This window comes from Nestor notabilis, unplaced genomic scaffold, assembly GCF_000696875.1.
Source record: "Nestor notabilis isolate BGI_N333 unplaced genomic scaffold, ASM69687v1 scaffold23547, whole genome shotgun sequence".
NCBI classification, from domain to species: Eukaryota; Metazoa; Chordata; class Aves; order Psittaciformes; family Psittacidae; genus Nestor; species Nestor notabilis.
The window spans coordinates 68,878-81,380 of NW_009938240.1; the positions used below are offsets into that span (position 1 = coordinate 68,878).

The window sequence follows — 12,503 nt, forward strand, 5'->3', positions numbered from 1 at the left end:
CTTACCTAGAGGAGCTCTCAGGGCTCCTTTACACACAAGCTGACAGCTCAGCCTCCTGCGCTGGTTTACTCAGTTCTTCCCAGCGAGGGAAGACCGAGGGCAAAAACTCACTTGGCAGAGAGTGTGTAGCCGGAGGATTCATCCCAGTGGTTGAACTGTTATCAACAGTTAGAGCTGAACTGAGAGTGATCTTTATCAAAAGGGAAAGTTTCAGAGAGTAGAGACCACCGTATCCACCATTAAAGAAGTTACACACTGCAAAATTAAGTATCACCTAGGTTTTTTAAATAAGTGAATTAATTTATTCGTATTTGTACATTAAACTGTATACAATTTCAGAGAGCATTACAGTTAGATTAACAAAAGCTAGTTACCAAAAAGAAAATACAAAACTAAACATTATTCTGGAAGCTTATTTATCACAGAAGTGAAGTTTTAAGGTCATGTTCATGTAAGTCCAGTTTGTGGTATTTGGTGAAATACTCAGATGTTTAACATGAAATGTTAAAAAAACCCCAAATGATTTCTATAAAATCATATCTAAGGCAGATTTTATTGTTGTACATTGACATTTAAACATTTGGATAGAGGGAAAAACCTGAGATCTATGCCCAAAAGCTATTCTCTGCAGAAGAGACATACACATTTGTTTGCTTTCTGTAGCAAACAGTATATATAACTGTTACTATAAAAGTTGTGCTGTACATGAGCTGTAGTGCAGGTCACTTTCATATTAAGTGCCAATAAAGGCTTAACAAAATATACAAAGTCTTAAAAGGTGAGGCTGTTTAAAGCATTAACTGTATACATATTGCACACTATTGTGAATACTCATGGGTCAAAAAATAGTCCCACTGCATCTGCCCGTTCCTGCATGCCGAACCGCGCTGGAATGAGAAGGGGTCAAGAACCATTGAGTGTTACCAGCTGTCAGCCAGCACAGGGCAAGAGGCAGGTCCATGGAGGCCGGGCTCTGCCCTCAGGTGCCTCAACCTTTGCTGTCCTTACTGGTCCCGCGACTCGTAAAGAAGTTTTGTTGCCTAACACAAAGACAAAACACCACTGTGTTAAGTGAAGTGGTGCCTGCAGCCACCTCATCTCCCTTCTACCCCTCCAAAACTTCCTTTAAACCCAAGGCTTTAAATTCTTCATTTTCCTCAGTTTAGGGCATTTAATAGCAGTCAGATAGGCACTAGAGTTATTTTAGAGACTATTCAGGGTTATTTTAAATGCAGAACCTGTGAACACTGAGTATTTCAGATCAACTTATATTTGTTTCTTCTTGGTCAGAAATGACTATTTCTGACAAAACCTGCCTTGGGAAAAACTAGAAGTAATGTTTCTGAGATTTTGGTGATCCCTCTAAACATACACAGTAACAATGTTGTTAAGTTTTATATTCCTCATGTCTCCTCCTCAAAAAGTCCAGGCAAGGGGTTTCATTGGTCTCAGACTATAGTACCAATCAGCCTCCTGCACTGGGGACAGATGTGCTTCCTCTCGCTGCAAGTACCTTTACGTGCTGTTAACGGGGACCTCTGAAAGTCTCACTGCACCCATACATCACACAAAATCAAGCTAAATGACTGTCAAAGGAGACAAAGCACCCCACATAAAGATTTTCTTTAGTCTTCTGCAAGTTTTGCTTCCACTGCTTACCTTGTGCATAGCTGCCAGCCAGCTTGCTGACAGCTTCTTATTACAGCTGAAGTCTTCACTAGCTGTAAACTTCATCTGTGTTAGCTCCTCTGATCCTGGTACCTTATACTGCAGAATCATACCTATGGCACGAGTATTGCCTCCTGAAAAAAAGAAAGAAGATCTTGAACAGTGACAGAACTACACAGCAGAACAACTTCTAGCTAATGAGCACATCTGAAGAAAACCAGCTCATCACTTAACTGAAAGCCCTGGAAACCACAGGTGCACCACCAACAGCTGCGGCAGTGACCACAGTGATACTGCCAGGCCACGGAATGTGCACACTCAATGTTGTTTAGTTCTTTCTGGCAATCACCAAGGCAGAACTTGTACAAGCCATTAGGTAAAGCCACTAGCTACAAACACACAAACACACACACACAGAGAATATCCTCTTGTTTTACTATTACTGTGTCTTCTCTGAAATAGATAGCACAGTTTCACACTGTAGCCTGCAGTCTGTAAACTGAGTTACTCGTGTCCAGTTAGACTGATACCAAAAGGGCTCCCTGCTCCATACAAAGTCTGGCACAGCAATCTGAAGTCCCTCCAACGATGGCAAAGGTTGGGAAAGATGCTTACACAAGACTAGAAAACAACTGTCAATATAATTTTCCTTCCTGAAGGAAATCTGCTACAAAAGACATTGATCTGACAACCGTGTGATAGCGAGATGTTTGTCTCTCTCTTACACTAGCTGCACAGAGATAAGATAAACTGAAGCCAAAACACAGAAGGGAAACAAGAGCTTTGTTTAGAATACTGCACTTTATTGGCATTATTTCCTGGAGCAGCAGAGCATAAACTAAGCCCCAGGAATAGCACTGCCATACGCAGGACAATACTGCATGAGGGGACTCCCAGAGGCCATTTCTGTAATATCCAAGAATCCAGACAAAGACAAACTCAATCTAAGTGACCTGATGAAAGGCCCACAAGCAGTTTTCATGAAAGTAGCTACTCGCTCCTGTTCTAGGAGAAACTGAAATCCAACTCCTTCACTCACTCCCCTGCATCCACCTGTCAGAGTAACAGATTAAGGGACTACTTAAACCAGTGGAAATCAAACATCTACAGCCTCGGCCAGTTTGCCAGTGTCTGGCATTCCAGGACATTACTGAGTTAGGCAGAACACACCTCATATAACAACAGGTCTTACTACTTCTAAAGATGTCTAAAAGCACACCATTAACAGTGTATTTATTCAGTGCAAAGCCTTACTGGACAGTGCACAAGGAGTTACTCATCTCTGGTATACACAACTCAGCAGCACGCCTCTGCTGAAGCAGGTGATGCGTAACACTGTGTGCCACTAAAAATACTATTTCTCAACTTCCCTTCTCCCTTCCAGCATGGACAATAGCACATGTGGTCTAAAGAAGGCTTTGAGCACTGTAGTTCTCCAAAAAGATACAGAACATTCAGTGTCAGTTTATTAGATGGGAGGGAAAGGTTCTTGTCAGATTTGAACATAATTTGTCTCAAGTTAAACAGCTATAGATCAGACAAAATCAGCACTGCAGAGGAGAAGAGGTGGGAGGGGGTCATGCTCAGAGGTACTGGCGATACCTTCAGTTATGTGCTGGCTCTCCAGAAGGCTGGTGTAAGTGTGAGTATCTTTTTCTACCGTCAAGAAGGAAGGCAGGCAGGCAAAAAGATAAAGCAGTCAGAGGAGTAGTGAACAAGGAATTACAGGAACATGAACTCAGCAACACATCTGGTTGATTTAATACCAAGGTAAGTTTATTGAAGTTAACATGCTGTACTGACTGAATATTGCACAGAGAGGCTGTCCATTTAGAAAACTCTCGCAGTGACAGAGGTGTTCTGACAAACAATCATTAAAATTCCTGACCTTGTTTGTTCTCATTTCAGTGAAATCCTATTCAAGTTCATCCTGAGATACTCTAAAATCTGGTAAGAGACGAGGCAGTACGTAGCTGCCCTCCAATTCAGATGTTATCAGTTTCATTTGGCCACCCCTTCAGCTCCAATGAAATCAACAAAGCACAGCTTAATTCCCACCCACACCCCCCTCCCAGGTTCTCTCACTCTTCTTGCAATTGTCTGTACCAGTAGAATAGAAATCCCATCTGGATCCTGAAATGGAAGCCACCAAAGACTAGCAGTTCCCTCCTCTGAGCTTTGGAATCAACAGATCTTTATATTTAGCCAAAAGAAACATTAAGAACAGCTGATGACCACCTTTATTCAGGTGTAGGGTAATTTCTCAATTCCCAGGTTTTCCCCAAAATCCCAGTAGCCACACAGACAGGGTTTCACGTACTGCACTCCATTCTGAGAGCAGCTGTAACTAACACATCGCAGTTACTGATTACCCAGAAATGCACTGTCCAGCTCAAACAGTAATTACAACTTCACGTATTCTTAACAGTTAATATGTATTCAGTGAAAAACTTACCTCCAGGAGTAAATCCCTCTGTAAGTATCTGAACAGTTGAAATCTGTGTAATTTCGATTTCATAGTGGCTGTCTCCATCCAAAACCAGATACCTACGTAACAGAAGAAAAATTTGTTTTCAAAAAGGATTTTTTTCCCTATAATATGAAGCCTAAATCAAAGGGAAAAAATAATCTGTTCTGTGGGGTGGGGAGGGAGAGAACTCAAGCAGGAAAGATTACTTTTCATTGAAGTTCTTCACTGAAAGGAAACAAAACCCAATCCCCCCAACCACAGACCTATAGTTCAGTTTGCCATAAGAGCCTTTCAAAATATTAAAAGCATTCTTCCAAAGTTCTGGGGCAAGAAGAGAACACCGAGTCTAAAGAGTTGTAGCCAACCAAATTACAGGGTGACCTGCAATGGTAACAGGTGTGGCTGTCGCGTTAACAATACAGTGCACTGTTAGAATCATCCTGAAACAAGCTTTTTCAGTGGCTACAGCTTTCTCCCTGCTCCAACTCTGATCCCTCTTTTAGCTGACAAAACCACTGTATTCCAGTGGCACTAAGAGGCACCACTGGCAAGTGAAGCTCCACCACTCCCTGGTGTTCTGATCCACGCTACTAGTAAATTAAAACCTGCTCACTCTAAAGTTTTATCTATCCTTTCAGATAGATTACTCTCTCCAATATCTTTGCAGCATTGTATGTTACACTCGTATTTTTCTCAGGTTATTAGATAATAACAAAACTGTATATTATATATATATTGCTGTGCAGCAATAATATAGTTTACAAGTGCAATTTCTATCAACCTTTCTTACCTCTGATTGTTGGAAAGTCGACAAACCATGAGCTCGGATTTTTCAGATGTTCCCAGAGTTACAAAGAATGTAGCACCTGGAAAGAAATGTTTTAGTATTTAAAGAGCGAGCTGAGGAGGGATCATTTGAGTATCAGAAAGGATAACTCATTTTGACTTACTGCACCTCATACATGGAACTGGGTGAATTAGGAGGTTAATTGAAACGCTGAACTGATTAACATCAGGAGAACACTCAAGGATAAAAAGCTGATCTTTAATTACCATGTTGTGAATCACAGGACCTTTCACAATTGCAATATCATTTCTTCCACATGTGGAAATACAGATGATACCCAAGATGAGTCTTATAAAATGAGAACAGATATGGAGATGGCAAACAGGCTACTAAAGACCCTCCCTTGTCACCATAATACAAACTATTGTTCCAGTACTCAAAAAAAAAAAAAACCAAAAAAACCCAAACCAAAAACCTGTCAGAAGAATCTAGTGGCAGGATGTGACCTTCAGCTCTGTGCTTAACAAGTAGTGAAGACACCTCTTTTTCATTACTCAAGGCTAGCTCAGTCTGAGGTCAATGAACTTCATGTTATGTTTCTTCCTGCTCAAAAGAGCCCCTTTGAGATCAGGAATCATCTTAGCTACATTAGTGAAGTGATTCATAACAAAATAAAGCAGACTACATGCCTAACCACTTTATTTCCTCCATGCCTCATGCTCCCTGGATTACCTAATCCCAGTACTGCTGGTCTGGGAAATAAAAAAAATAACAACACAGAGCCCTGCCAAACCACCTGCAATCCAGCTCCATAATGTGAGCCATCCAGCCCAGGGAGTTTCACCTTGCCATTTCACAGTTTTACTCAGTCCCACTGACCCCTCAGGATGGGCTGCCTGACTGCTGCTGAAGCGAGGCAGCAGTGGCAAAGCTGTAGAGGACATCACAATCACCATCTCTCTGACCAAGATCTGTGGCTCAACACTAGAATCATAGAATAGTTTGGGTTGGAAGGGACGTTCGGAGGTCATCTAAATCCAAACCCCCTGCAGTAAGCAGGGACATCTTCAACTAGATCAAACTGATATTAAGGAACAACTTCAGACTTCAACTGCATAACACAAATCTCAAAAAGCAGGACAAGCTTTAAAAAAAAAAAAAAAAAAAGTTTTCAGTTTAAAATACACTATTTTAAGACTCATCTACAGCCTCATCTGCAAGGCAGATGTTTGTGTGTTACAGGGATGAACATACTCCTCTCTGCACCTAGCCTCTCCCTAGGAACATTCACACTATCAACAAGTACATGGTTTAGCCACTGATTATACACACCAAGAGCACATCACACACACGCTGGCATCGCACCAAGAGCCCATCAACAGCCACTGAACAATCACACAATATTTTAAAAACTGAAGACTTGGCTTTCCCAATGTAGCCAGAACACGAAATGCTGTATTGCATGTAGTTTTAATGCTCTGCAAAACTGACCACTCATTATGATCTGCCCTCAACCATAGCTATAGGCCACGGACAAGATCAAAGCTCACAGATGAAGCCTGAAACAAGCACTGTATCTTGTTAGAAAATATTAAAATATTCCATATTGTGAAGTATCTTCCATCCTTATTTAATGATCAACAGGAACGTGGCTAAAAGATGCATTATTTTAAGAAACATGTCAACTGCACACACGTGTTCCCAGAAGCATTGAAAATTCTTTTGTCTTTAATTAAGTCTTTGTAAATACAGACTAAAAAGTGTAAACTTCTCTCTAAATAAACTGCTAACGCAGAATTATTAACTGGCAAACAAGAAGCATGAGAATAAATGCCACAGAGGGACTCTTCATCAGGGACTGCAGTCACAGGACAAGGAGTGACTGGCTCAAACTTAAACAGGGGAAGTTTAGATTAGATCTAAGGAAGAAGTTCTTTACAGTGAGGGTGGTGAGGCACTGGAATGGGTTGCCCAAAGTAGTGGCAAATGCTCCATCCCTGGCAGCGTTCAAGGCCAGGCTGGACAGAGCCTTGGGTGACATGTTTTAGTGAGGTGTCCCTGCCCACGGCAGGTGGTTGGAATTAGATGATGTTAAGGTCCTTTCCAACCCAAACCGTTCTATGACTCTATGAAAACAGTATTTAAAGGAGACAAAACCACAGCTCATTTGACAAGAGGCATTACTCCCGCTGTTGATCAGATTTAACACAGCATTTGAACAAATGAGATCAAACCAGCACATACACACAGTCAGTCCTTACCATTCATAAGTACTTTAAGCTGCTTGTCATAAAACTCTGTTTCTTTCTGAGAGATGAGGGCACATTCAGCACACTGGCGCACAGGGTCCACAAAGCACATGCGAGGCAGAGGCACTTTTTTACTGCAGCACTTGTCACAGAAACACTTCCCACATCTTCGGCAGTGGTGCTAAGCATGAGGGGACAGTTTGGTTAATACAAATGTTCATAGGAAACTAATAGAGAATAATCTGGAAAAGTTACTACATTAAATATTCTCCTCCCCAAGAAAGCACAGTTTCTCAGGTGTGTAACATTCCAGTTGAGGGCTAGGTAAAGGAAGTTTAATTGCTGCAGAGGTAGAAAGAAATCCCTGAAGACTGAACACAAAGAACTGAGTACAGTACGAACAGCAGCACTACAAGCCTTTGCTGGCACTCTTTAAACACACTTCTGGAGCAGACCAGGCAAGACGCTGTAATAGCCTCTCCACTGTCTAGTAAATCCTTCACCTTACTGTCAATAAACACACAAGAGAAGAGTGGTTTCTAGGTCCCTTCACACTTCCAAGCAAAGTGAAACTTCAACTGGTGTTGCTGTTCTTCTCCCTTAGATCTTATTCTCAAGTTTTTCCCATGGAAAAAGATGAAAATCTTTGCACTTAAACCCTAAAGCTATTTCTCTATCAGAAATATTAGGCAGCATAGTACAAATCCAATGAAGTTGCAAAATCAGAACTAGTATTGCACTGTGTTTCACAACTACCAAATCTGCAACAAGTGGCTTGTGCTCCAAATCACTACTGGGGTGTGACAGTCCCAGCAGGTCTTCCTGCTGCAAGTTCTCATGTCAGAACAGGTATTCCCAGGCAAGCAGGAACTGATGTGTTGCTCAAAGAGACTTTGAACAGTTTGATACAAGGAACTGATACCCTGCAGTTATGGTCAAGTGTTAAGCTTTCCTTCCAAATATTGTCCAAAATCCTCTGCAGTAACTATTTTCCAGGGCTCCGTTTACTCCCTACAGTAAAACACAGCAGCCTAATGAATTAGTGCTCTAAACCAAAACATTCAAACCACCCACCCACCATGCTCTTAACCCATCCATCTAAAAGGTAAAACAAGAACTAGGAGAAAGTGTGTTCTGTGATTGAAGGGAAGTAGAGAATAGAGCTTCCTCCTGGTATCTAGTGACGGGGCATGTGGGAATGGTTAAAAGCTGCTATGGGGAGATTCAGACTAGGCATTAGGAAGCATTTCTTTACCAAGAGGGTGGTCAAACACTGCAACAGGCTTCCTAGAGAGGTGACCGATACCCCAGGCCTGTCAATGTTTGAGGCATTTGGACAATGCCCTTAACAACATGTACAGTACATGACTGTAACTCAGTCAGCCCTGATGTGATCAGGCAGTTGCGTTAGATGATCACTGGAGGTCACTTCCACCTGAAATACTCTGTTCTATTCTATTACTAGGATCACTGACTGATATCCTGATGCTCTTCAGGCACCCTGAAAATTCTCACCTATGTGACATAACATGTTGGTATGTCTGGTTTACAATTTCTCCTTCCCTCTCCCCTCCAAACAATAAATTAAAAACCACTATGTCGGTGCACTACAGGTCACACTTGCGCATCTTTCTTCTCTTTCACAAGCACATACAAAGAGAGCATCAATGTAATTAATTAAAGGAATGACATTCCCTGCTAAAAGTCACTGTTAGCCTTTTTTAGAAGGCTGCTTTCTTTCTCCAGACAGAAACCCCAGTATCAGCAGAATGCTTTCTGTTACTTGTATTCTGCACACCAGCATGATTCTACAGTGACCTGCTTACTTTTATGTAATGAGCATAATTTAACTGTAAGGTTAGTGTTTTCACACAGTGAGCCTGATTATGGCTCACAGCAATCAAGGGTGTTTACACTTTCTACTTTAACCAGAAATTCCCTTTTCCAAAACTAAGATAAATCCTCTTTTGTAACAGAAGAAGAATCTAACTTTTGGTTTCCTGCATCTTAACAACATGATTCTTTAATGTAAGATTACAATTCATTACTGCTGAAAACAACTTTGCTTATATTTCCACACCTGAATTACTTGATTTGTTTTCTACGTCGGTATTGATGTCAACAGCCCACACTAGCTCGCGTTCCTCCAACACTTCCTTTGAATGTAAATCTTGCAGGTACCCAGTAACTAGGAAAAACTCTAACTACACACTGAGCAACAAGAGGAATTTCAAAGAAACAGAATTAAACCAAAAAAGAGCTCTACTGAGAAAAGGCAGAACAGAAAGAAAAGCTACTTTAAGTTATGTCAGACTTTGCATGCTCTTCTTTTGCTTTAAGAGGTAGAAGATTTCGGTAGAAGTCCATACTGGTATTTTGCCACAGTTAATGCTTTACATTTCATTGATTTCTCTTACCTTTCTAGTTATGAAGTCAAATTTTGTATCACACTGCATGCATCTTGGGCACTAGAAAACAGTACAAATTAAGATTAATCTACAAGATTTCTAAACCTTTAATCCTACTACCACATACAAAGACTGAGCTTTATATTTTGCCCTAAAAAAGAAACACCTTCAACAAATTTCCATCCCTTACATTTTCACGAGGGATGGCTTTCATTTATTTTCAATGTAGCAAAATAACATCATCATCATTTGTAAAACAAAAAAAGCTGCCAAACTCATTTCAAAACTCCACTTCAGAAATACTTACCATGTTTAATTACATTTGGCTATCCAGACAGCCATATACTGCAGAGTCAACAGGTTTTATATAAGCTGTCATCCTCACTATATTATGCTGCGATGCTCCGTTGACTCTCTAAAACACTTCACATATTTTAATGCTCTCAATACTTAAGACATTTTGAAACATGCTAGGAGATAATCTGGTTTTCTTCCAAGCCACTAAGACTGAATTTTATTCCAGCTACAAAATGTCACTTCCTGAAATATCTCTCTCCTAAAACAAGCTCACACCCACACACGCCTCCCAAATGAAAAGCCAGAAATAATTGAAGAAGTTTGTCTCTCGCAATGGAAGCTTTGTCTCTCACAGCTAAGCAGAGCGTCAGGGGTGACAGTTTTGATTTTCTAAGCTACTAGCAGTGACAATTCAAACTTTCTGTATAGAAACTCACCTACCAAAGGGCTGGTACTCAGCCATTAAATCACTGGATCTTCACCAAGATCTTACATATTCTATTCACCATATCAAAATGCTTTCTCCAGGGCTTATAATATCGCAGCAACTGAACTAAAAATTCTCTAGAAACTTCACGTTCTTTTGAAGAGGAAGATTTTTAATTATTTGAAATGGTTTAGAAGAACTGTTCTGATGTCTAAACAGAAGTTTAACACATTCAAGTAACTGCAGTCACTGTAATGGAACCTAACTAGCTGCTTGCGATGTTTGTTACAGTACGTATTTCTAAATCCTAATCAAAAGAGAAGGAGAAGTGTTCCTATATTGTTTCAAATAATGTACTTGATTAAGGCATCCAACCACCTCTTTTCACAACAGCTGCAGGAAAGCTTATTCTAACATTCACTGATTAATAACCTTCAGCATAAAGCAACTTCAGCATTCACCAGGCTTCATCTCTGTAATGAGTAGTACTCTACAGCAAATAACCACATTTTACTCTACACTTATCTTGATTTAGTGTTTTAATTTTTGACATGTGTAGCTTAAGAGCTTGTCTGGGAGCTGGACCTGGCTTTTTGTTGTTGTTGTTGTTGTTGTTCAGGAATTAGAAAGCACAAGCCACCAACTGGGAGAAGTCGGGGGGTTAAATCGCTTTCCTAAATACAATCCTAAATGACATTTCATACACAACGTTATTATAAACATACCAGTTGCTTTTCAGGAAGGAACAAAGTTATCCACCCTCTCATTTAATACAAACTCTATAGAAAAATATTTCTGAATTCCAGACCTATCAGGATAACACTGCCTCCTATATAAAGTAATCATAAATAAACCACAAGTCAAATGGCATATGATAGCAGGCACAGAAGAATGGGATTTTCCTACAAAACTGTTCTAATGTAAGTTGGCTGATACACTGTTGCTTTAGTGCTTTATGCAAAGAGAATAAAGTGAACCATTTGCACAATATCAACTTCTATTTTGCCTGGGAAGAGACCTCTACTGAAAAACATCTTGAAAGGTGAAGTCTTCCTATCCATCCATATGCTGACATAATTAGTGCACGAATTCTGATTAAAGCTTTATTGCTTGAGGAGTTTCTTATCCCATCTACAGAGAAGGAAGCATGATGTCTCAGTTACTTTTCATTTCTTCGAGAAACAGGCTTTTTAAAACCAGTGCAAATCTGGGGGTTTTGTCAAGTGAAAACAAAATGATACAAAGTAAGAAATTAAATACAAATGCACCTCACAAGTATATTCATTTCACATACAATCAACATACCACTAATACTGGTATCAGATTACTTCATATAGCAAAAGGAAAATGGAAGAACACCCAACAGCTGTTGGATTTTGGTATTAATTTAAACTGAGAGCTAATTCATTACAAAGAGAGTGGAACTTCTCATGCATTTGCTGAAGTGTGATGACAAATTTGCATATCCTTTGGATCCAGCCAGAGGCGAGAATGCTGTAGATGGATGGGAAGCTATAGTTACACTTCACATGCTTTATTTGCATATACAATAACAAAGCAACTCAAGAAGTGATGCAAGACAAAACCTGGTTGAGCTTGTTAACACAGTGAACTTGGGCAAATGTGAAAGTTCACAAGCTCAACACCTTGTAACACACCTGACCAAAACAGCTGATGCCAGAGTGGCTGATACTGCTTCCAAACCTCTCTGACACTACAACTGCACGGGGCCAGCTCACTGCCTTGAGTTCCATGAGTTCGCCAGCAGTCCAAGGCAGCTCTGTCACACAACCAGTGCTGACTCCGAGCGCCTGAGCCAACACAGGCCCCAGCTACACAGAACTCGCCTCACTCCCGCAGTAACAGAGGAGCCCTGGGGACTCACTTTCACCACATCTGTAAGCTCCTCTCACACACTCCAGCTCTGAGGCACACAGTGCTCCTCAGCCACATGCAGATGTGGTGCACAGCTGGGTGTCACAAGATTTTGCCACCTCTGCATTCAAACTTTACTCAATTTCTAGTCCAAGATTTGCTTAACAGGAACATCATCAGCTGAGTTCTGCTGGTGATTAACAGAAATTCTGGTAAGATAAGACCCGTGCAGTGACCAACATCTGTCCCAAGTTTAATGGAGCTCAGCACAAATTTTCATAGCATATCCACTTCAACTCATTATTTATAAATAAGGCTACCA

The 12,503-nt window shown here is 40.6% G+C and overlaps 1 protein-coding gene across 2 annotated transcripts; it reads right to left on the bottom strand.

The window, feature by feature from the left end:
* Positions 1 to 279: 279 nt before the first annotated feature.
* ZFYVE21 (zinc finger, FYVE domain containing 21) lies at positions 280 to 9,638 on the bottom strand. 2 transcript variants are annotated; one of them, XM_010019231.1, is made up of 7 exons: positions 9,592 to 9,638; positions 7,187 to 7,355; positions 4,929 to 5,004; positions 4,124 to 4,215; positions 3,271 to 3,324; positions 1,660 to 1,802; positions 280 to 1,040 (listed from the first exon to the last, which is right to left on the bottom strand). In XM_010019231.1, exons 1-7 carry the CDS (start codon positions 9,628 to 9,630, stop codon positions 1,005 to 1,007), a joined length of 609 nt encoding a protein of 202 aa, XP_010017533.1. In that variant the 5' UTR covers positions 9,631 to 9,638; the 3' UTR covers positions 280 to 1,004. The 2 variants fall into 2 exon arrangements, with proteins under 2 accessions (XP_010017533.1, XP_010017534.1); XM_010019232.1 differs by lacking the exon at positions 3,271 to 3,324.
* Positions 9,639 to 12,503: the final 2,865 nt, after the last annotated feature.